This window comes from Hemitrygon akajei, chromosome 4 (genome assembly GCF_048418815.1).
Source record: "Hemitrygon akajei chromosome 4, sHemAka1.3, whole genome shotgun sequence".
Taxonomy (NCBI): Eukaryota; Metazoa; Chordata; class Chondrichthyes; order Myliobatiformes; family Dasyatidae; genus Hemitrygon; species Hemitrygon akajei.
In genome coordinates, this window is record NC_133127.1 from 73282001 (window position 1) to 73308152 (window position 26152).

Sequence of the window (26152 nt, forward strand, 5' to 3'; positions counted from 1 at the left end):
CGCCATATCCACTACTTTTTGTAGGATTTTCCATTCAAAGGCATTGAGATTCATACATTATGACCCTCCAGACAAGATGAGTAGGAAGGGTTTTTTTTTTCTCTTAGCAGAGAATAATTATGAGGATAGTATAATTCAAATGAATTGTAGAAGAGTTTGAGGGAAGAGAAGAGAAGAGTTCAGGAAACTTTGATTCACTCACAAAATAGTAGGAGTCTGTAACTCATTGCCTGAAAGACTAATGGAAGCAGAACTCTCATTACATTGAAAAAGTAGCTAGATAAGTATTTGGAAACATGTAACACAACAAACTATTGATCAAGAGTTGGTAGTAGTGTACTTTGCTCCAATTTTCATTCCATGGACACACTGAGGCAAATGGATTCCGTGCAGTATATTTCTACGATTTTCAGTGGCTCAACTTCATATTGATTGACCCCATGTGTTTTCTTTGTTATCTTTTTGAATTATACATTTGTGGATCTGCATTCAGAAGCCCCATATTTGCATCTCACTGTATCGCCAGTCTGTGTTCTCGAGTTTACCACTAATTGCACCGCTTCAAAATTCTACTCCTACTTATACATAAGTCTACTCAAAGTCATACATAACAAGATAAGCACCAGTTCGAGTAAAATAAGTAGGCATTCTCTCCAGTCAGGAAAAATCACCCATTGTCTTAACCACTAAGCAGTTACAGAGTCATAGAGCACTACTGCACATAAACAGGCCCTTCAGTCCATCTAGTCCATGCCAAACAACCCGCACCTTAGACCATAGCTGTCCATAACCCTTACATCCACGTACTTATCCAAACTTCTCTTAAATGTTGCAATCAAACCCGCATTGACTACTTCCACTGGCAGCTCATTCCACATTCACACCACCCTCTGAGTTGAGAAGTTCCTCCTCAGGTTCCTCTTAAATATTTCACCATTCACCTTTAACCTATGACCTTTGCTACTAGTCTCACCTATCCACAATGCAAAAAGCCGGTTTGCATTAGCCCTATCTATACACCTTATAATTTTGTATACTTAGAATTATATCAAATCTCTCCCTTATTTTCTTATGCTCCAGGAAATAAAGTCCTCACCTATTCAACCTTCTATAACTCAAGTCCTCAAATCCTAGTAATGTCACACTGTTCCATATTTGCTCTTACTAAAGTCTTATACAATGTCAACATAACATTACAACTCCTGTGCTCAATGCTTAGACTTAATCAGACTCTGTTTATCCAAATATTTATTATCCTAACCTTTTATGATATCTTACAACCACCAGTGAAAATACACTAAACCCAGTTAACCCTAACATCCCAAACCAGAAAATGTCTGTTACAAAAGAGAAAGCTAACACTCAATAACTGCATTGACATCTGTAAAAGCTCAGAAATGGCTGAATCACACCTACAAGCATTCAGTACAGCCAGCTGCAGACAGCAGGTCCACTACTGTCCGTGGGATTAAACCTCGCGCTAACAAGAAAGGTTCAAAGCATCCTGGACAGAAGGCTAGTGCTAGTGGTGGAGCCAGAGCAAAAGGCACCTTGAACAGCCAAACACTAGCAGAGGCTAATGACACAACACAAACACTAACACAAACGTTGAAACATGCAAATAACAAACAACAGGACTCGGGACAAAACAGTAATAACTCGTTCTGGCCACACGGTGAAAAGGCCACAATATCTAGAAGACTTCGTCCCGCATTGAATAATTGCATGAACAATTGAACAATAAGTCTGTGACACTATTTGGCATTTTAATGTCCTGTTTATACTCAAAGAAGGACCGTGTCTTATTTGAGGTTGTGTAGTTTGTAGTTTGAAGTTAAAGTTGAATTTTAGTATGTTTTATATTTTGTACATATGCTCATATAAATGAAAATAGTGAGTGGTATGTATCTGTGACAGGCATAAGAGACATAAGACATGATTAATGAATGCTTTGTAAGTTAATTCCATCAAAATATACTGGAAAACAGACTTCAGAGAAATTGAGTTTAATTGTTAATACAATTGTTCCTTTTCTTTGTTTTGATAAAAAAGGGGATATTATGATATACTCGTACATGCACTCGTGAGCAGACGATTAAAGTTGGTACGCATGCGCCGTTGTTTTTATCTGAAATATCTGTCTCGAAATAGAGGGCTATAGGTAAGCCTAGTAATTTATAAGGTAGGGACGTGTTCGGCACAACTTTGTGGGCCGAAAGGCCTGTATTGTGCTGTGGGTTTTCTATGTTTCTTGTTTAACATACCAGGTGCCTATAAAGCAGTCCCTCGACCCCACGTAGGACTCTCAGATCACTCACCTGTAATATTAATTCCAGCATACAAACCAGTGATCGTATGGGTCAAACTAGTTGTAAAGGTGGTGAAAACCTGCCCTGAGGGTGCAACCTCTGAACTGCTTTGATAATACAAACTAGAGAGTGTTCAGGGGGGCTGCTACCTATGGCAACCATGTTAATATCGGGGAGTATGTGGATTCTGTGACCAGCTACAGAGAGAAGTGTACTGAGATATTACCATCATGAAACACATCTGGATGAGGGCAAATCAGAAGCCACGTCTTACTGCAGAGGTCCATGCATAGCTGAGAAAATGTGATAATCCCTTTAGAGAGATGTGACAGCTCTCAGGGAAGCAAGAACTGTTCTTTCCCTCTCTATCAGGAAGGCGAAATGGGAGCATTCTCAGGGAATTTACAGCCACTTCTGCAATACCAGAGACACAAGACGCATGTGGCTGGGAATTCAGATGGTTACGGACTACAAGTCTACCATGCATTCAGTGAGCATAAAAACATGGACACATAGAAAACCTACAGCACAATACAGGCCCTTCAGCTAATAATGCTGTGCTGAATATGTACTTACTTTAGAAATTACCTTGGGTCACCCATAGCCCTCTATTTTTCTAAGATCCATGTACCTACCCAGGAGCCTCTTAAAGGACCCTATCGTTTTTGCCTCCACCACCATCGCAGGCAGCCCATTCCACGCACTCACCACTCTCTGCATAAAAAAATTACCCCTGACATCTCCTCTCTACCTACTTCTTAAAGCTCCTTAAAACTGTTTCCTCTCATGTTAGCCATTTCAGCCCTGGGAAAAAGCCTCTGTCTATCCACACGATCAATGCCTCTCATCACCTTATACACCTCTAGCAGGTCACCTCTCATCCTCCGTCGCTCCAAGGAGAAAAGGCCAAGTTCACTCAACCTATTCTCATAAGGCATGCTCGCCAATCCAGGCAATATCCTTGTAAATTTCCTCTGCACCCTTTCTTGGTTTCCACGTCCTTCCTGTAGTGAGGCGACCAGAACTGAGCACAGTACTCCAAGTGGAGTCTGACTGGGGTCCTATATAGCTGTAAAATTACCTCTCGGCTCTTGAACTCAATCTCATGGTTGATGAAGGTCAATACACCATATGCCTTCTTCACCACACAGTCAACCTGCGCAGCAGCTTTGAGTGTCTTTTGGACTCAGACCCCAAGATCCCTCTGATCCTCCACACTGCCAAGAGTTTTATCATTAATACTATATTCTGCCATCATATTTGATCCAACAAAATGAACCACCTCACATTGCATCTCCATCTGGTATGGGAGCAGCCAAGCAACAGATCAGAAGTCCCTACAAAGGACTGTGAGAACAGCTGAGAGGATCATAAGGGTCTTCCTTCCATCTATTTAAACCAGGAGCATTGCATATGGAGGGCCCTTGGTATTATTAAGGATCCCACCCATCCATCCAGCATCCTCTTTGACTTTTCTACCATAAGGTAGGAGATTCTGATGCATAAAAACAAGAATGGTCAAAATGAGAAACAGTTTCTTCCCCTGGGCCAGGAGGCTTATGAACTCCCTGCCACATGATATTTGAGGTGTCACTAGTTCTGTTCTTTAGCTTACAATATTTAATATTAATGGACTTATTTTATCCTTACCTTCATGAGTTATCATGTGTTATATGTATTACTGTACTTTAAACCCTGGTTTGGAGAAATGTTGTCTTATTTCTATATACATTATATCATTATGTATGTTATATGCATGTATGTAGTTAAATGATAATGAACGACTTGACAGTAATTTACCCACCAGTGCCTTCTGGCTCACTGGCCTATAATTTCCTGGTTTATTCTTAAAGATTTTCTTTGGCTTCAGTACAATATTAGTTATCCTCCAGTGTTCTGGCACCTCACCCATGGCTAAGGACATTTTAAATACCTTTACTAGGGCCTCTGCAATTTCTGCACTAGCTTCCCACAGGGTCTGAGGAATATCTTGTCAGACTGTAGGGATTTATCCTCTCTAATTTGCCTCAAAGCAGCATGCACCTCCTCCTCTGTAGTCTGTAACTGGTCCATGAGGTCACTGCTGTTTAACTTCATAAAAGCAAAAGATTCTGCAGATGCTGGAAATCCAGAGTAACACACACACAAAAACTGGATGAACTCTGCACATCAGGCAGCATCCATGGAAAGGAATAAACAGTCGACGTTTCGGGCCGAGACCCTTTATCAGGACTGGAAAGGAAGGGGGAAGAAGCGAGGATAAGAAGGTGGTGGGAGGGAAAGGAGTACAAACTAGGTGAAGCCAGGTGGGTGGGGGAGGGGGGGTAAAGTGAGAAACTGGGAGGTGATAGGTGATAGGTAAAGGGCAGAAAAAGAAGGAATCTGATAAAAGTGGGGAATGGACCATGGGAGAAAGGGGAGGAGCAGAGGCCCAAGAGGAGGTGATAAGTAGGTGAGGAGGAGAAGAAGTAAGACGGGAACCAGAGTGGGGAATGGAAGAAGAAGGAAGGGGGAGAAATTATCGTAAGTCAGATAAATCTACATAATTTGGGGGACTGTTTGTCAAGCACCTTCACTTTGTCTGCAACAATCAGGATTTCCTGGTGCAATACAGAAATAATATAATTTTAAAAGAGTGGTGGTGTCCAAGGGTTCAATGTCCATTTAGGAATTGGAAGGCAGAGAGGAAGAAGCTGTGCCTGAATCACTGAGTGTGTGCCTTCAGGCTTCTGTACCTCCTACCTGACGGTAACAATGAGAAGAGGGCATGCCCTGGGTGATGGGGGCCCTTAATAATGGACATAGCCTTTCTGAGGCACTGCTCCTTGAAGATGTCTTGAATACTATGGAGGCTCGTACCCAAGAGAGAGCTGACTAACTTTACAACTTTCTGTAGTTTCTTTCAATCCTGTGCAGTAGTCACACCCCCCCCCCCCCCATACCAGACAGTGATGCAGCCTGTCAGAATGCTCTCCACAGTACATCTATAGAAGTTTTTGAAGTATTTTAGGTGACAAACCAAATCTCTTCAAACTTCTAATGAAATATAGCCACTGTCTTGCCTTCTTTATAGCTGCATCGATATGTTGGACCAGTTTAGACCCTCAGAGATCTTGACATCCAGGAACTTGAAATTGCTCACTCTCTCCACTTCTCATCTGTTATGAGGATTGGTTCATGTTCCCTTGTCTTACCCTTTCTGAAATCCACAGTCAGCTCTTTTGTCTTACTGACATTGAGTACAAGGTTGTTGCTGTGACACCACTCAACTAGTTGGTATATTTCGCTCCTGTATGCCCTCTCATCTCCATCTGAGATTCTACCAACAATGGTTGTATCATCAGGAAATTTATAGATGGCATATGAGCTAAACCTAGCCACACAGTCATCGATATAGAAGGATTGGAGCAGTGGACTAAGCACACACCCCTGAGGTGTGCCAGTGTCAGTGAGGAGGAGATGTTATCACCAATCCACACAGATTCTGTCTGGGTAGCCTCCAACCTGATGGCATGAACATCAATTTCTCTAAATTCCAGTCCTGATGAAGGGTCTTAGCCTGAAACATTAGAACATTTGAACATTAGAAAGTTTTTGACAAGAGCAGGCCATTCAGCCCAAAAAAGCTTGCCAAATTCCTATTCACGTAGTGTGTTGAAGTAACTATCAAGTTTAGATTTGAAAGTCTCGATGGTACTACTCTCAACTACACAACTAGGTAGTTTGTTCCATGTATCCACAACTCGATGTGTAAAGAAATGCTTTCTGATGTTGTTCTGAAATCTCCTCTTAACCAGTCTCCACCTATGGCCCCATGTCCTTGATGATGGATAAATTCTGAAGTAGCAGCTGGTATCCACTTATACCATTAATGATACTGAACAATCATATTTCAATCACATCTATCACGTTTCCTCTCAATCTACATCTGCTTAGGCTAGGCTAAGAAGATTTACTTCTTTCAATCTTTCTTCATAGCTCATATTCTGCAGACCTGGCATGAGGCTAGTCACCCTTCTCTGGACTTTCTCCAGTGTCTTCACATTCTTCATACAATGTAGAGACCAAAACTGTACACAAAACATTGATGGTCTATTCCTTTCCATGGATACTGCCTGACCTGCTTAATTCCTCCAGTAGTTTGTTTTTAGCCTCACTTCTATAGCCTCTATGTCCATCTCCCAGGTAAATACAGATGCAAAAAGTCCATTCAAGATCTCTCCCGTTTCTCTTGACTCCATGCATAGATGACCATAGATGATCTTCAAGTGGATGAAATTTAGTACATTGCTATCCCTTTGATTTTACGGTCAAAGCTCATGGGATTCTCTTTCACCTTGTGTGCCAGAGCAAACATGCCTTCTTTTAGCCCTCCTGATTTCTTGTTAAGTGTTCTCTTGCATTTCTGCTGCTCCTCAAGTGCCTCATTTGTTGCTTGCTGCATATACCTGCTGTTCACCTCTTTCTTCTTAAACAGGACCACAGTTCCTTAAAGCTCAGTCATGATGAAATGGCGGAGCCGACTTGATGGGCCAAACAACCTAATTCTGCTCTTATATCTTATAGTCTTATGGTAAAAAGAATCATGACATGGACCCCTGTGGAATAGCTCCGCCCACTGGCAACCAACCAGAAAAGGCTCTCTTTATTCCCACTCTCTGCCTCCTGCCAATTAGTCATTGCTTTATCTGTGCTAGAATCTTTCCTGTAATACCTTGGGATCGTAACTTGTAATGCAGCCTCATGAGTGACAGCTTGTCAAATCCAAGCGCACAGCATCAACTGGTTCTCCTTTGTCTATCCTGCTCGTTATTTCTTCAAAGAATTCCAACAGATATGTCAGGTAAGATCTTCCCTTAAGGAAACCATGCTGACTACAGCCTATTTAATCATGCGCCTTCAAAGTCCCCAATACCACATCCTTAACAATCGACTCAAATATTTTCCCAACTACAGATATCAGACTAACTGGCCTATAATTTCCTTTCTTCTGCGTCTCTCCCTTCTGGAAGGATGAAGTGACATTTGCAATTTTACAGTCTTTTGAAACCTTTCCAGAATCTAGTGATTCTTGAAAGATCATTGCTAATGCTTCTACAATCACTTCAGCCACCTCTTTCAGAACCTGGGGTGAACACCATCGGGTCCAGGCAACTTATCTACCTTCAGACCTTTCAGTTTCCCAAGAACCTTCTCCCTAGTAATAGTAACTTCACAGACTTCATGACCCCAAATTCCTGGAACTTCAACCATACTGCTGGTGTCTTCCATAGTGAAAACTGATGCAGAGTACTTATTAAGTTTGTCCACCAATTCCTTGTCTCCCATTACTGCCTCTCCAGCATCGTTTTCCAACAGTATGACATCCATTCTCACCTCTCTTTTACACTTTATGTATCTGAAGAAACTTTTGGTATTCTCTTGAATATTATTGGCTAGCTTACTTATCTATTCCATCTTTACTCTCTTAATGAATTTTTAGTTACTTTCTGTGGGTTTTGAAAAGCTTCCTCTAACTTCCCAATAATTTTTGCTCTATTATGCACCCTCTCTTTGGCTTTTATATTGGCTTTAACTTTTCTTGTTAGCCACGGTTGTGTCATCTTGCTTTTAGAATACTTCTTCATCTTTGGAATGTATCTTCCAGAAATTCCAGCCATTGCTGCTCTGCCATCATCCCTGCCAGTGTTCTTTTCCAATCAATTTTGGCCAACTCCTCTCTCATGTCTCTGTAATTCCCTTTACTCCACTGTAATATTGATACATCTGACTTTGGCTTCTCCTTCTCAAATTTCAGGGTAAATTCAATCATATTATGATCACTTTTCCCTAACGATTGTTTTACCTTAAGCGCTCTAATTATTTCTGGTTTATTGCACAACACCCAATCCAGAATAGCTGATCCCCTAGTGGGCTCAACCACAAACTGCTCTAAAAAGTCATCATGTAGGCATTTTAAAAACTCCCCCTCTTGGAATCAGGCACCAATCTGGTTTGCTGAAATTACCTGCATTTTGAAATCCTCAATAACTATTGCCCTTTTGGCATGCATTTTCTAACTCCCATTGTAATGTGTAGACCACATCCTTACTACTGTTTGGGGGTCTGTATATAACTCCCAACAGAGTCTTTTTACCCTTGCAGTTCCTTAGCTCTAACCACAACGATTCAATACCTTCCGACCCTGTGTCACCTCTTTCTAAAGATTTCATTTCATTTTTTACCAACAGAGCAACCCCATCCCCTTGTCCTTTCTGTCTGTCCTTTCGATACAATGTATATCCTTGGACATTAAGCTCCTAGCTATAATCTTCTTTTAGCCATGATTCACTGATGCCTACAACATCATATTTGCCAATCTATAACTGTGCTACAAGTTCTTCGACCTTATTCCATATATCTCGCGCATTCAAATATAACGCCTTCAGTCCTATATTCACCCTTTCCAATTTTGTCCACCTTTTACGTTTCCACTCCTCCTGTTGACTGCAGTCATCAGCCTTTGCAATATTTCCTGTGTAATGTAGAAATGCTGCTCTGGTTACTTACATTACGTGGGATTTAAAATTCTAATCTGAATCAAAGATAACACCCAGGCTTGTTACTTTTGAGTTTAAAAGGGGGGCCAAGTTCCCAAATTTATAAAGAAGTTTATCTCTCTTGGCTTTTGGACCAACCAAAAGTATTTCTGATTTACCTTCATTTAGTTTTAGGGAATTATTGCTCATCCATTTGCTTACTGCAGCCAATAAAACAATAAACAAGATTATTGCAGAAGTCAGAGACGATAGGGTGGTATCATCATCAGGCTCAACCAAGATATACAATTATGTGTCCATAAGTCCATAAGACATAGGAGTGGAATTAGGCCATTTGGCCTATCAAGTCTGCTCCACCATTCCATCATGACTGATTTATTATCCCTCTGAGCCCCATTCTCCTGCTTTCTCCCCGTAAACATTGTCACCCTGATTAATCAAGAACCAATCAACCTCTGCCTTAAATATACCCAATGACTTGGCCTGAACAGTTGTCTGTGGCAGTAAGTTCCATAGATACACCACCATTGTTGATACAACCATTGTTGGCTTAAGAACTATTTCCTCATCTCTGTTGTAAATGGATGTCCCTCTATTCTGAAGCTGTGCCCACTGGTTCAAGATACCCCCACTATAGGAAACATCTCTCCACAGCCACTCTATCTAGACCTTTCAATATTCAGTAGGTTTCAATGAGATCCCACCTCATGTTTCTAAACTCAAGCAAGTACAGGCCTAGCGCCATTAAGTGCTCCTCATAAGATAATCCTTTCATTTGTGGAATCATTCTCATGAACCTGTTCTGGATCCTCTCCAACACCAGCAAATCTTTTCTTAGTTAAGTCGCCGAAAATTGCTCACAATATTTCGTGTGGTCTGAGCAATGCTTCAACTCCCTATCATGCGCAAACTTGGCCACAAAGCCATAAATTCCTTCATCCAAATCATTGACATATAATGTAAAAATAAACTGGACCCATAGTCACCAGCAGCCAACCAGAAAAGGCCCCCTTTCCCTCCTGCCAATCAGTCAATCTTCTATCCATGCTAGTATATTTCCTGTGATACTACGGGTTCTTATCACAGCCTTGTGTAGCACCCTGCCAAAGGCCTTCTGAAAATCCAAATAAACATCCACAGATTCTCCTTTATCCTGCCCGTTATTTCCTCAAAGAATTCCAACAGATTTGTCAGGCAAGATTTTCTCTTAAGGAAGCCTTGCTGACTTTGGCCTACTTTGTCATGCACCTCCAAGTACCCAGTAATCTCATCTTTAATAATGGACTCCAACATCTTACCAACAACTGAAGTCAAACTAACTGGCCTATAATTTCCTTCCTTCTGCCTCCCTCCCTTCTAAAAGAGTGGAGTGACATTTGCAATTTTCCAGTCCTCCAGAATTATTCCAGAATCTAGTGATTCTTGAAAGATCATTACTAATGTCTCCACATTCTCTCAGCTACCTCTTTCAGAACCCTAGAATGTAGCCCATCTGGTCCAAGTGACTTATGTATCTTCAGACTCTTCATCTTCTCAAGCACCTTCTCCTTAGTAATAGCAATGACCCCCCCGGCATTCTACTGGTGTCTTCCACAATGAAAACTGACACAAAATACTTAATAAGCTTATCTGCCCTTTCTTTGTCCCCGATTACTACTTCTCCAGGGCTATTTTTCAGTGGTTCAATATCCACTCTCATCTTTCTTTTACTGTTTATATACTGTATCTGGAAAAAAAAGTGTCTCTTTTATATTATTAGCAAGCTTACCTTCATATTTCATCTTTTCTCTCTTTAGAGCTTTTTAGTTGCCTTCTGATGGTTTTTAAAAGCTTCCCAGTCCTCTGACTTCTCACTAATTTTTTGTTATAGAAACAGAAAACCTACAGCACAATACAAGCCTTTCGGCCCACTAAGCTGTGCCGAATATGTCCTTACCTGAGAAATTATCTAGGGTTACCCATAGCCCTCTATTTTTTCTGAGCTTCATGTCCCTGTCCAGAAGTCTCGGAAAAGACTAATAAAAGTCCTATCATCAGTCTGTCCTTCACAGTCTCACCACACACTGCATCCAAACAACTGCCCCATTCTCAGCCGATCACACTGGTTCCTAACCCTCTGCCAAATTAGTCTAAACCCTAATAGCTGTAGTAAACCTGCTTGCAATGATAGTGGTCCCCCTCGCGTTCAGGTGTAACCCATCCTTTTTGCGCATTCATACCTTCCCCAGATGAAATCCCAGTTATACAGAAATCTGAAACCCTACTCCCTGCACAAATTCTTCAACCACACATTTATCTGCCAAATCGTCCTATTGTTACTCTCACTAGTGTGTGGCACAGAGAACAATCTGGAGATTACTTCCCTGGAGGTCCTGCTTTTCAGCTTTCTACCTAACTCCCTGTATGATATCTTCAGGACCTCCTCCCTATTACATCATTTGCATAACCATGGAAATGAAGTTTATGCTCTCCAATGATGTCTAATTATGATCACTATTATGTACCAAAGTTACCTTTAATCTTGCTTCATCAGTTTATCGTGCATACTTATTTTTAGAATCAGAACCAACTAATGTATCTGTACTTCCCTGTCATCCAATTCTGCAGCAACCATTTAACTATCAAGGAACCTAAATACTTGTTAAACAGAAGGATTGGCATTAATTATTTCTATAGTCCGTACAATCCGACTATAGAAACTATGATATGAATGCCATTAACCATTCCTCAGGACTCAGAAATCAAATTCTATAATGACACGTAGGGTAAATGGCTGGGACATCAGGAGCATCAATGTACAAAGGGACCTTGGGGTGCAAGTCCACAGCTCATTGAAAGTGGTAACACAAATGGACAGAGTAGTATAGAAGGTATTTGGTATGCTTGCTGTCATAACTAAAAGAACTGAGTAAGAGTACAGTTTTCAAGTCTTCTGGACCATTTAGGAATCTAATGATTCTTGGAAAATCACTACTAACATCTCCACGATGTCTTCAGTTGCCGTTCAGAATCCTGGGGTAGAGTCCATCTGGTCTAAGTAATTCAGAGTATTTACCTTCAAACCTTTCAGCTTCTCAGGCACTTTGTCTTTAGTAATAGTGACTACACTCACATCTGCCCTGACATACTGAATTTCTGGCATATTGCTGTTGCATTCCAGTGATGACTGTTGCAAAATACTTAGTAAGTTGGTCCACCATTTCTTAGTCCCCCATTACTACTTCTTCAGCGTCAGTTTAGGTCCTAGCAGTCCAATCTCCACTCGTCTTTAACCATTTATGTATCTGAAAAAACATTTGGTATCCTCTTTTATATTATTAGCTAACTTATCTTCATATTTCTTCTTTTCTTTATGCTTTTTTAGTTACCTTCTGTTGTTTTTAAAAACTTCTCAATCATTTTTCTGGTATATGCCTTTTTTTTATGCTGTCTTTACTTTCCTTGTCAGCTAGGGATTGCCTCATCCGCCATTTAGAATAAATTTTTTCTTGATTGATTCCATCCTGTGCCTTCCAAATTGCTTCCAGAAACACAAGCCATTACTGTTCTGCACTCAAACCTGTTAGTGTCCTCTTTAGCCAGTTCCTCTCTCATGCCTCTGTAATTCCCTTTACTTCACCGTAATACTTATTTTAGCTTCTCCCTCTCAAACTGCAGGATGAATTATATCATATTATGATCACTGCCTCCTAAAGTTTTCTTCACTTTAACCTCCCTAATCAACTTTAGTTTATTACAGAACACCGAATCCAGCATTGCCTTTTCCCTAGTAGCTCATCTGCAAGCTACTCTTAAAAAGCTTTCTTGTAGGCATTCAACAATTTCCTTCTTTTGGGATCCAGCACCAACTTTATTTTCCCAATCTACCTACATTTTTTTTTAAATGAATGCAAAACTTCATGTGACAAAAGACCATCAACCTGAAATGTTACCTGTTTCTCTCCCTACAAATGCCAACATATCTGCTAAGTACCTCCAGAATTTTCTGGTTTTAATCAAACATTACTCCTAATGTGCCTTTGTATTTATTGCTGGACAGTAGTTCTTCAGTTCAGATAGGGCTCTTTCCCTAGCTACTCCTTGCAACATGGTGCCTCATTCTTTAACACCCAAAGCACCTGAGTTTTCATTGTGTAATCATCAACCTTGGCACCACTTCTACAACAACTTTCATAGTGAGCAGGATTTTATTCTTCCCCAAGCTCATTATTTCTCATCTTTTCAAGTAAGAGGTAACAAATCCACTGTAAATTTCAACATTGCCTTTCGTCTGCTCCGATTACTTTTCCAGTGGAAGTTTAGCAAGGTTTGCTCAGAGCTGTTAATCATAGTCTAATCCTCTTAGAAATTTTAACGCATTATCAAATTGGTCTATTTGTAAATTTTTTCCTCCCAAGTTAATTTAGCTGCTGTGTTTGAATTTATTATTAGCGATAAAGCTCTGGATTATTCAGAAGACATAACTTCTTACCCACTATTAGGAACTAATTTAGTAATGATGAGGATATCAAATACATCAGGTACACCGGAGGTCAGCCAAACCAAGATGGGTTTCCTTTATAACAAGTATGTTTTCAGTGGCCTTTTTTAAAAGGCCATGTGGCAGGGACATGAAACTAACAGTGAAGTTTCAGAGAAACTCTTAGATAGACATATGGATGAAAGAAAAATGGAGGGTTATGGGCAATATGGGAAGGATGGATTAGACAGTTCATGGAGTGGGTTAAAAGATCAGCACAATATTGTGGGCTTAAATGGTTGTACTTTGGCATACTATTCTATGTACTAAATGAGGAATTCAAGGAAGGATGGTTATATATTTGGGAAGAGCATCAAATGTTCGAAGACCTTGGAAAGAAAAGTTTATGATGGCCAGCAATTTGCTAAGAGCTTTGCTTTGAGGGCATGGATATTAAATGTAGATTTAAGAGATAAGGCCTGTGGACCAATAATAGCAACTGTTTATGATATAAAATTAAAGACTCTCAGATTGTTTCCATGCCTCATGCACATACTGGACTGCTTCAACTGCAGACTGAGTAACAACTTTAGCAAAATACCAAAGGATTATTAATGTTCTGGAAATGTACCACCATTAATTCAGAAAGAAGGAAATGGCAGATTGTGAAAGGAGACTACTTTAAGTACATAAAAGGTAACAAAACACTGTTTTTGATCAACAAGTTTCCACTTTGAATTTGGCTTAAATCAGTTTCCAGTGACATACATCAGATTCATTGTGAAATAGAAAAAAAATCATGATTGTAACCCAAGTTGCAAAAGAATAGGAATTACATTACAAATAATGGTCCCTAGCTGTCCTCTACAGGACACCTGGTCTCAGCCCAAAACATTTCCCTCCACAGATGCTGCTGACCTCCTCCATCATTTAGTGCTGCTGCTGCTCAGGATTTCCAGCATCTGCAGAATCTCTTGCATTTCAATACAATAACATAATATTCAGCAGCAGAGCACTAAATGGAAGCAACTAGATCTTAATACTTAGCGAGAATACAGTTTAATGATAGGGGGAGACTACGCAGTACATTCTTACAGGGGAGAAGATACAGGTTGTGCAGAGCAGCTAAACAAGAGTATTTTGACACCTACCTTTAAATATTCACTTAATTTTACAAATACTCCATACCAGTGTATAGACATACATACCATGGACATGACTTGGAGTTTGAAAGGTAATCTGTAACACTTTGATCAGTAACCAGCAGCTTAGACTCATGACTCCACTATTAAATGGTGCCATGCTTGATGCGTATGATGGACAAAGCACATTTTGAAAAATCTTGATCTTTGTTACTTTTGTATTATCTGCCCTCATTCCCACATTTGATTTGCTTCTCACCCTAGATACAAGCCAGTAAAAACAATAGGCTATGTCTGTCTCAGGCTGCAAGCTCCTGAAAATTCACAGCCATAATAGGTAGGCGTTGTGCTGTTTCACTGACACTCTTGAATATATTTGATTAGTGCTCAGGGATACTGTTTGCTTGAGAATGAAACTTCTCATCTGGGAACTTCGCCAAAGATACTTGGTCACCCAAACCTAAATCTTAAATAATTTATTTGCTTAACTCTCTGCATTTGAAATGGAAGCAGTGGAATAATGCAGCCTCTTAAGCTAACTCTCCTTTGAGTACATTCATTTACTTCAGCTTCAATTAGTGCTTTCTTTTTCATTTGTATGTTTTTCTTTTAATGCATTTGTCGCAATTTGGCCTTTGCTACCAAGGCCCACCCCTTGTTAACCTTGAGAAAATACAGCTTTTTTAAGCTGGCAATTGCTAACAGTGTTAGAAACTATTACCGTAAGTAGTTTATTCATTATGCAAAGGAACTGAGGTGCTGCATTTCCACCAGATAAAATAAGGCTGAAGTTATACAGCAGATCAGCATGTGTAGATTTAGCCTTTTAAAGTTGTATTTTAAAAGTCAATTCAATATAAAAACAGTGCTTTAATTTGATTACGTTGTTGAAGCATCTTTATCTTTCCAGTCAACCTATTCCAGAACATCTCAATCACTGGATTGTGCTTGTTCATGGTGATGATTTTCAGCTCTTTTCTTGATTCTTACTACCTGGTAAACAAGGAATATTCTTCCTGCAGGGACTCGGCAAGTCAGGCAGCATCTATGGAAGAGAATAAACAGTCAACAGCGACTCTTTATTCCCCTCAATAGATGCTGCAGCATCTGCAGAACCCCTATTTCTATTTCTATTGTGGTTGGGCAAGATGTGAGATGAAATTACAGGAGAAAACCCAAGGAAAACGCAAACATCCTCACAGATTAAGATTCCCCATAAAAATGACTACGACACTTTTTGATATAGGCATTTCTTTCCTTAATGGCTTTGCATTAGAAAGCCCAAGAAACATGTTTAATTTTGTTAAAATACATTTTAGACCATTATTGTAAAGTAGTTCAAACAGAAAATATTCAAATTAACTGTCTTTCTCTTCCCAATGAATGTTGAGTTGAAGCCAGCCACACAAATATTCTTAATCACTTTAATGATTCTTGTTGCACAAATGTATACAATCAGTTATATTAAACATATCACTGGTACAGACATGAAAATACAAAATTTGGATCTATTTAACAAGATCAGATAAGACAACACATTTTAAACCAGTACAGTACTACAATCAGAAACTTCCACTTCTTGAGCACATTAAACACAATTGATATACAATAAATTTAAAAAGACCAGTATTGAAAGCTATAGATAATTTAAAAATGCATCAATGAATATGACCTTGCTGCAGCCTGTACATATTTCTAAACATAGCAGCTCGATTGTTTAAAATCAACTTCTCTATTCTTACTACTCTTATTTAAAAACTAGCAGCATTGACTTTTTGTGTATAAAACATTTTTATGTAATCTTTTAACACATCCATTCCATTTGTTCCTAGAGCATCAGTAGAATGAAACACTTATCACATATTTTAGAATATCAATGCCACAAAGGCACATCTTTTTAAAAAAAAACTGAAAACCAAAGGAATATAAAATTATACTAGTGTTTTAGAGCATCATTTTTAAAAAAAGCATTGAGTAATATTTTAATCACATTTATAAAAACTTAAGTGACTTGCATTTCTGTTCTTTTAAAGACAAAGAATGCCTGGAAGTTTCCAGGTGGCCTCTCAGATCTCGGAGAAGATATTGGTAAGTGCATGTAAATAAAACAGCTATGAATCACGTGTAAGCCAACAACAAGAATACCATTTTACTCTCTCTCTCTCTCTCTCTCGTCCTTTAAGGACTTCATTCATTTTACATATACTTCTATTTACATGATGATTGATTTTGTTTGCCTTTGGAGTTTCCTTTGACTTTGGCAATTGAATATCGATTTACAATTTCCAAAGCAGAAATAGAGACAGATGTGGTTTTACAGCTGTTTTAAAATATTTGATTATGATTACTAAATACAACTTACTAAATAAATAGGAACAAAGTCAGGACATTGCTAAAGTAATAAAAATTCTTGCTATCATGGAGGCATATTTGTTAAAGTGAACAATTGTATTTGGAGCCATCCTGAAGGGTTCACCTCCAGGTTTCATAATGAACAAATTACTCCAATAGAACCAAATATCAATTTTAAAACATAATTTAATAGTCTTAACTATTGGCCTTGTATTTTGAATGGCTACTCCTAATTTTAAAAACTTTGAAAACATGGTCATTATATTATTGGAGGGTGATAAAAGCATTTATATTTGCTTATTTCCACTTCTCTCTACTGCCAGGTAGAATAGAAAACAAAATTGCTTTTCACCTCAAGTCTGCAGAAATTAAAGCTATTCAATTATTTCTGGCAGAATTAAAGTAAAAAAATATAATCATAGTTCTCAAGGTCCAATGGAACATATCAGTGTATTGTTGCAACAGGAATGCATTAGATAATTATGAAATTTGTTCACATTCATACAAATTATTTCAACTGTTCTATTTCTCCTGTATCAGAGAATGCTTATAAATAGCTTGGACAGAAAAGTCAGCATGTAATTGAAAAGCAAAGAAAAACTGCAGATGCAATACGAAAACAGAAAGCACTGGTATGTGTGTATGCTGTATAATCAAGCTAAATTGGTTTTAATTTTTTTCTATACTAAAATAAATATTCACATTGGTATGGGATTTAAACAATGGTACTGATCAGTTTGTTGTTCTTAATGAGGATTCGCTAAATTCCTTCTGATAAAAATGTGACTTCATTGTACCAAACAGTCAAGTTCTAGACTTGCATGAAATTCTTAATCCAAAACAAGTTTTGTTTTATTTCTAAAAACATCTGCTTCAACACAGCCATCTCCTACAGGACAGATGTTGAGATGGTAATGAAAAAAAGTACATTGCACTGCAAATTTACAGAATGGCAGGTGGTTTATCTCTGATGCACTAAGTAAACTAATTTCAAATGAGATGGTCAATTGATTTAATTGATAGGACATATCTTTACTATTCATTTATTTACTTTTATCTGTATGCCTTCATAGAAATAGCTTTCAAAGTATTAACTCGTATGGAAAAGCATGTTCCTAACTTATTCTGTCCTTTAAAGCTAGCAGCTCAGTAAATCATTTTTTTATCTTATTGCCCACATAAGTAATCTTCAATTTCCCAATCCCTACATCTATTAAAAAAATAGCTTTCCTATGGTTTAACAATTAGAACATTATCCTATTAAAACATTAATATAGGAAACAGCGCCTCAGAAAATGGCACACTGTACAGAATAAGTGACAGAATGCCCATGGACCATATACATCAAGTATCACCGACTTTTGACAATGTGTAATCTATTCCCTAGATATGCTCTCACCTCCAATATCTGCCATACTAATGTGGTTTAAGAACCAATTTCTACTGCTTACAATTTTGTGCAACCTTCCAATTTAGCAAGCAGCTACATACAACCTCAAGAGCAGAGCCTATGGTAAAAGAAATCTAAATGCTTAATAAACAATTGTTAATTTCCATAAAAGTTAAGACACTCCTACTTAACAAAAATAACCAAGCATTGTTTAATGAAATCATTAATTTGGTAATCGTTTCAGAATACTGTTCCTCAAGTCTACAGACTTTAAATTAAGGGATACATAGATAATCTGCTTTCAGTTCTCAGAAGTTTACAAAAAGATTTTATACACGTTGTATAAAATTGTTTTTATAGTGACATAACAAATTAGTGTTTAATAGTATCCAGTGACAATTATGATTTTTTTTTTTAAGGAAAAGTATCTTCTGCTGGAATGCACACTTGATTTAAAGGTGCACTGTTAAACAATATTATGAAGGCATCTGCAATTTGCTGGGTACTGACAAAAATTGTGTGCAATTTTAACTGTCATTAAATTTATGACAACCCCAACTATTCTAGAAAACAACCTATTTACACTGCATCTGTTTAATGTTTACATTTAACAACTTAAGCATTTTTATGTATCACAAGGTATTTTTCAGAAGCATTTACAATTAAATCTGGGTGTTGATTCTAGGAGACACAGCAGTCCGAGAAGTCTTTGAAGAGACGGGAATAAGATCCACATTTAAATCACTTTTAAGCATCAGGCAACAACACAAGCATCCAGGAGCATTTGGGAAATCAGATTTGTACATTATTTGTCGTTTGAAAGCTCTCTCGTTTGATATCAATTTTTCCCAAGAAGAATGCATACGGTGTGAATGGATGGACCTCGAGGAGCTGACTTGGACGGAGCATGCAACACCTATAACCAGCAGGATAGCCAAGCTATTGTTATATGGATATAGGGAAGGATTTGAAAAGATTGATTTAACAATGAGAGAGTTTCCAGCTGTTTATACAGGACTTACCTACAAACTCTATTGCAAAGCAATACCAGAGAAATTTGAGAACTTGAAACTAAATGGGCTTTGAAGAGAAAGAAATAATAGAAATATCATAATTTCATTGACTCTAGCCTGTCCAAATAAATTTCAACAGGCTACATAGTTTGAGAGATTTAAATTGAGGAAAAATGGTACTCTACTAAATGTAGAATTTTACAATTTTTTTTATATATAAATATAAATAAATAAAATGGTCAGAGATCTCACTGCAGCAATTCTGAAAACGTCATTGGATGTGACAGTCTCAATCCAACATATTTAATTTGAAGTTACAATGGTGGATCCTAAAATGCTTCATAACTAAAGTTGGCATTATTGTAATGTCTTTCTTTGTATCAAATAATATGAACTTGTAGCATATTTTCATCCTCTTCCTAACTGTCAACTTTCTAAATATTGGGATTACTTGCAGAATGTTTTGTAATAATTACAACAGCTTGAATTTGTATCATGGGTTCATTACCTGTGGTCTCAAAGGAAGTTTCAAGATTCACCAAATTAGGTAAGGTTAATGAACCTGCCCCAGTTTTGCCAAATGATTTTTTTCCCTCTTCTCAGCTTTTGTGTTTTTCTCCCATCACCACTGGTTCCAGAGTTACATCCCTTCTCTACTCTAGTTCACTGATTGACCCTCTATCTAACCCTACTTTTTACAGAGTGTGTAAAAGACACAGAAATACTAATAACACATATCATGTAGTAAAACTGACTTTGTAAGCTTCTGGGACCTCCAGTTTATTTAATTTCCTGTTTATTCCCTTCTTGAGATGGCCGAACATTCAGGTTCAGACAAACAAATCTGTGTTCGCAGATAAGACAAAACTAACTAATTAGGCTGGATGAGATAGTTTTACAACATTAACAGGCCTTAATTACAGCTGAGTCCGTGCTGACCGTAATGTCATTCTACCCATATTTCCATTAATTCTACCACTCACCTACACACTAGGGGTACAGTCAGAAATTAACCTATCGAGGTGCATGTCTTTAGCAATATGGGGCAAAGCTGGAGGACCCGGGAAAATGTGCAAACCCCGGACTGAACCAAGGTCTGGAGCTGTGTGGGAGCATCTCTACGAGCTACCAGCAACACGATACAACTGTGGGTAAGTGGCTCACAAGCACATCCTCTACTTGTGGCCCCAGCAAGACAGAGAACCTGTGAAATGTCTAAATGATGTTCAAGTGATAAATCATCAGATACCCAAAACCAAATCAGACAGAGAAGATGAAAATATCTTAAAGGTCATAGGGAAATAGGTAGGAAGCCAGAGGGTGTTAGCAAGGGAAATTCAGAGCTTGTCCTCCATTCAGTTAAACAATCCCTTCGTCAGGACAGAAGAAAGTGGAACTGCAGGATGCGAGAAATGGCAGTGAAAGGTCTTTGAGATTTGCATGTCTGGAAAATATTCCAAAGATGGAAAGACGTGATGTCATGGAGGAATCTCAATAAAAAAAGCTGAGTATTTTGAGTTCGAGATCGGGAGCTAATGTAGTTCAACAAGCAAAGATCAACTGGAGAGCAAGACCTGATGCAAAACTAGCCGGGCAGAATAATTTTATATTATCAGCTTGGTATGAAAATGGTGGCATGAGAATGAAATTTATGGTTGGGCCAATAATAGATACATGCATATGGCATGCATTTTGAAAACACTGCTTTAAATCAATATCAAATTAATATTTTTAAAGCCATTTTTAATTAACATTAGGGACAATGAAGAATATTCAATTCAAAACAAGAGTAAGGAAGAATAAAGGTAATCATTTATGACATGTATTTCAGTGTTACCTATAATCCCACTATTGTTAACAAAGACAGATTCCAAATGCACTCTTAACAGAGGGATTAAAAAGCTCTTTTAGTGAAATTTTGTCCTTTTATACTTGCCACAAGCTCTGAAACACAGTCCAGAGGACGTTAGATATATAATAGTCCCTTCACTGCAACTACATTTATTAATGTAAAATGTATATGAATCAGAAAGTATATAATACATAAGGTGCATTATCTTTTTGTAACATGCCTAAACTGCACTAATTTTAGTTAATATCTAAGAGACAGCTTTTCAAGATGATCACAACCATAGCCATAAAAAATAAAAGGACCAATCCAATTTACATGTCTATTATACAACCTACATTCTGTTACTTTCTTTACACAAATCTACAATTTACAAAACACAAGGAGCTATTTGTATACCACAAGTAAGAAGTTTGCAAGTAACCCCAAGAAAAACAGAACTGCATCTCCAACTGAACAGAGAACACTTGCTCCAAATCTTCTGATGGTGATTGATGATACATAAAGATTAGATATTTATAAAGTTGCAAATACCACATGGAGCGAAGAACCAATTAACTATAAGTTTATATGAAAACTAGAAATGTTTTAATCTGGCAGTACATTAAGGGTCTGCATGGGAAACAACAGCATTTTGGATTCTATTAAGCCAATCAAACAAAACTTGACCAGTGGTCACAGATATGTAACCATTCACCTAAATACTACAATACTGCATTAACTGCATCTTTCAGTCAAGTTGTAGTTATTACATAATTATTACATAAACCAGTATATTGGGTTATATAAGGAACATTTTTAAATTAATGTTATCTGTGCGATTTAAAGAAACAAAGATGTGATGACACTTCATTAAAATCACATTTTATGTAGCCTGATAGTGCACAGTTGATTTAGTGCAGTTTGTAAAACTGCCAGAACATCAAGACCATGTCAACACAATACTGTGTACATTTGTACCTTTCACAGCAATAAAACAGTCTTATCAAAAGTGAAATCACTCTTTTTAAATTAAAAAGGAAAATGCTGGAAGTAGATAGTTAGGAACACTTTGCAGACATTGGCAGAAACAAAATTGCCTTCTGTCCTGGTCCAGTTTTTGGCCCGGGTTTGTACTGTCCAGATCTTTTAAGAGCAACATACCAATTTTCATGTTTCTTTGAACGATATGTATTGTAGTTATTTGGTTCCAACCTTTCATAAAAGAAGCAATCATCTGTTGGCAACCTCTGAAACAACAAATAAAAAAATGCAGTTAATTTTCACTGAAAGGCAAAGTAGGTTTGTCAGTTAAATCAAGGGGTTCTTGAAGGACTTAGCAGCATCAAATAAGCATCAATGGGGAGGGAAATAAAATTGCAAATTCAGAGATTCTTTATCGAAAGTGAGAAGGCAAGCGTATTTAAGCTGCACAGAGAGAAAGCTGGAGAGTATGTCTACAACAGTCTGCAAATCATGGCTGTCAAGAGAAGAATTATTTTAAAAACCCATTGGAACAAAGGACAAAGAAATAATTTGAAATATCTCCAAGTAAAAAGGGATTTTCCTAAAATTATGAAACTGAATATTAAATCCCACAAGTTGTAATATAGCTCATCTTTAGCTTATACTGGCATCATCTGAGCCATAGAAATATCCTAAAAGTGAAAGAGGGAATTAGAGTGACATTGTCTGGATGGTGAGGCCATCTTTACAGACTAACCTGTTAAATAAACTGGTCTGCGTTTGATATCTTAAAAGCAGAGGAGACCACATCCCGAGCGCTAAATGCAACACCCAAGATTCACAGTGCAAATGCATTACTGCTGCATCTGGGCAGATTACTTGGGTTCCTGTGTGATGGGAAGAGGTAAAAGAGGTGTTGAATCTTCTGCAGTTGCACAGTAGAGTACCAGAAAGGGGAATTGGTGGCTGATATGGAGGAATCAAACAGGGAGCTCTAGTGGAAACTGTCTCTTTGGAATGCTGAAAGGAAAGGGAATATCTGTCTGCTGGTGGACATCCGATTGGAAGTGGAGGATTTTCACAAAGTGGAGACTAGTGAAAATGAAAGATGAGAGAAAGGGGTTTCCTATCCTTGCTTGCCTAAAAGAGTTGAGATAGTAACAGAGATATGGATAAAGTGACATACCAAGAGCCCTGTCATCTTTGGTAGTAGGAAAGCAGTGGCTGAGGACAAAAGGAGCACATTTTGAAAGCAGCGGTATGAAAAATCTCATCGACACAAATCCAACACAAACAATTAAACAGCAAATGGAATGGACTCCTTACAGGTAGAAGGACACTGGAGCTGTAGTCGAAATAGTCAAGGTCTTATAATGATATTCCTAGCTAATAGTTGGCTTAAGAGATGGGTATGTCAATAGTCAGATATATACCATGGAAAATGGTCATGAAGGTAATTATGTTTGAACTCTGAGCAAGCTAAGGAAACAGCACCAAGACAGAGTCATTTGGTCCAATAAGTCTATACCAACCAAGGCACCTTCCTGAACTAGTCCCATTTGTCTCTGCTTGGCCTATCACCCTCCAAACCATTTCTACCCATGTGCCTTTGAATTATTACCTCTTTCTGTGGCAATTTGTTCCACAAACCCACTACCCTCTGTGTGGGAAAAACACCTCTCAGGTTCCCTTTAAACCTCTGCCCTCTCAGCTTACACCTATAACCCCTACTTTTAGACTCCCCTTTCCCGAGGAAAAAGACTGACCATTCCCCTATGATTCTAGGAAAAACATTCAGCCTAACCAGTACCTCCCCTAGGTCTCTGTCAGACAAGCTTTCCAGAGCCCTGCCATTCACTGTTCATGTCCTGCCCTGGTTTAACTTCCAAAATGTATTTTTTTAGCACGTCAAAATTAACTTTCATCAATTACTCCATTGCCTACTTTACTTCTGCAAATGTAGTCATGCCTCCTATATTCTCCAATTATTAATATACATGACAAACAGGAGATTCAGCACCAATCCCTGTGGCACATCACTGGTCACATGCTTCCAATTTGGAAAAACAAACCTCTGACTCCTATCACCAAGACAATTCTGTATCCAATTGGTAGAACATCCTGGATCCCATGTGTTCTATCCAGACCAGCCTATTATGCAGGACCTTGTCAATGACCTCACCAATGTCCATGTAGATGTCTGTCACCCAGGCTGTATCATTTCTTCTGGTCACATCTTCAGAAAAAAAAACTCAATCAAATTCATGAGACAATTTCCCATGCACAAAGCCATGCCATCAATAATCAGTCCTTTTGACTCCACAAGCTGGTAGATTCTGTCTCTTAAGGTCCTCGAGTAACTTTCTCACTGATGTTAGGCTCACTAGCCTATCCTATCTTGACAGACAGACAGACAACTAGTCGGAGCGGCTGTAACAGGCTCCATGCGCACAATCTATGTGTCTTCTATGTGTCAATGTGGTGTCTCACATTACTTCTTACAGCTCCTCAAACAATAGTCAATAAAAAATTATAATCAACCCATATGTCCAAAAATGTCTATAGCTGTTGCTATTTAACTCTGAATATAAAAATAAAAGCAACAAAAGCTTTTGAAGAGGAATTGAACTGTTACCCTTGCCCAATTATCCCCAATCCTTTCAATGACACCTATATACAACATGAAAAAGCAACACAAATTCAAAGTTCTGAATAAAATTTACATTGTGGAACCCCTTGTGTTAACATTACCACGTATGCATTTTATAAAAATTTTAAAATTATGAGCGTTGAATTATGGGAAAGCAATGTGATGCTTTTATTTTTACAGTTTAGTGAATCAATCATTTAATGTGTTTCAGAAAATCAGTCAACTGACTGACATTACCACTGTCCAATTTTTTCCCCCCAAAACTAAAACTTAATTTAGCTTTGGTCTGGAATTTATTTATTTTTAGGACATTTTCAATTTCAGTTGCAGGGCGATATGACAGGCAAGCCTTAAAGTAGTAATGATTATGAGATATCCCTCTTCACTAAGTGAAGTTTGACACAGCTCGACACACTCTTGCCCAACTCAAAAGATTTCAGCTTCACATCATACTACAGAGATTCAAGTGCAGAATTCTAGGCATTTAATATCTCATTGAGGGACTGCTGCTATTGCTGGTGCTGTAAAATCTATCAGCCCTCTCAAGTAGTAACAGGAGTGTTATCCCAGGGTTCTCATGAACATTTTGCCTCACCTTCAGTAAAGCAGATTATCTAATCATTACTCCAGTTACTATTTTCCTTAGCCTGCTACATACAAATTGCCAAACCCTATATTACAACAGTAACTACACTCAATAAAAAGTAGTTATCTTTGTAATCAATTTCAGATGTTCTGAAAAGGCAAGTTTATCTTCCTGATATTCCTTTATTAAAAATGTATGCATACATAAATGAACTAACTTTGGATACTGCAAGGATATTGTTGATCTGAAAAAATGTCTTTCAAGATTACTCCATAGTTGTGTAACTACTAAGAGGTGAAAGTGCACACTGTGAATGTTTTCCAGTAAGAAAGTAAAATGCTTTCTTCAGAGCTGTATCAAATAAAATTACTTGGTAATTTGTCAAAAATATGCTGCATGTATATGCATGATAACTTTTATAATTAAAAATAAACTGAGAACTCCAGAGTTGCATAGTAAATTGTATCCTTTGAGCCACAGTATATTCACGTGCCAAACTGTGAAAAGCTGTTCCAAATAATTTAGTTGTACAATCTTTTGAAAATTAAGTCCAGTAGTATACAAGTTCCCCTTTGAACCTACATAATTTTTATCCTCTTTACCATAGGTCACAATGTTCTACTCTAGTGTGGCCTTCACTCAAGGATTCAAATCTCAATTATATTTTAAAATAGGAAAAAGACAACAGGTGGATATTTGTTGTTCTCATGGTAGAACAGCCAGGACAGAAGCAGAGGACTGGACAACGAAATACAAATGAAGAGGATAGAAAATGAGAACAATGCCAAAGACATCTGGGAGAAAAATATCATGTAAAAAGTTGAACATGAAGACTGCAAGTGATGCTGTTTCTCTATTATAAGTTTAATGTATTCCTCAATTCCCCTCTTCTAATTTTCTCCCTATACCCTCTTGAAG

General features: G+C 38.1%; 2 protein-coding genes across 2 annotated transcripts in view; one reads left to right on the plus strand and one right to left on the minus strand.

Annotated features, from left to right (window-relative positions):
• Positions 1-25679, plus strand: part of nudt6 (nudix (nucleoside diphosphate linked moiety X)-type motif 6) — a 106662-nt gene extending 80983 nt beyond the window's left edge. The window contains exons 4-5 of the mRNA XM_073042832.1: positions 16483-16537; positions 18877-25679. Of these exons, the coding sequence (XP_072898933.1) occupies positions 16483-16537; positions 18877-19277 (456 nt within the window). The 3' untranslated portion in view covers positions 19278-25679. The remainder of the gene's footprint in view (positions 1-16482; positions 16538-18876) is intronic.
• Positions 15860-26152, minus strand: part of fgf2 (fibroblast growth factor 2) — a 95224-nt gene continuing 84931 nt past the window's right edge. The window contains exon 3 of the mRNA XM_073042833.1: positions 15860-22282. Coding sequence (XP_072898934.1) covers positions 22094-22282 — 189 coding nt within the window. The 3' untranslated portion in view covers positions 15860-22093. The remainder of the gene's footprint in view (positions 22283-26152) is intronic.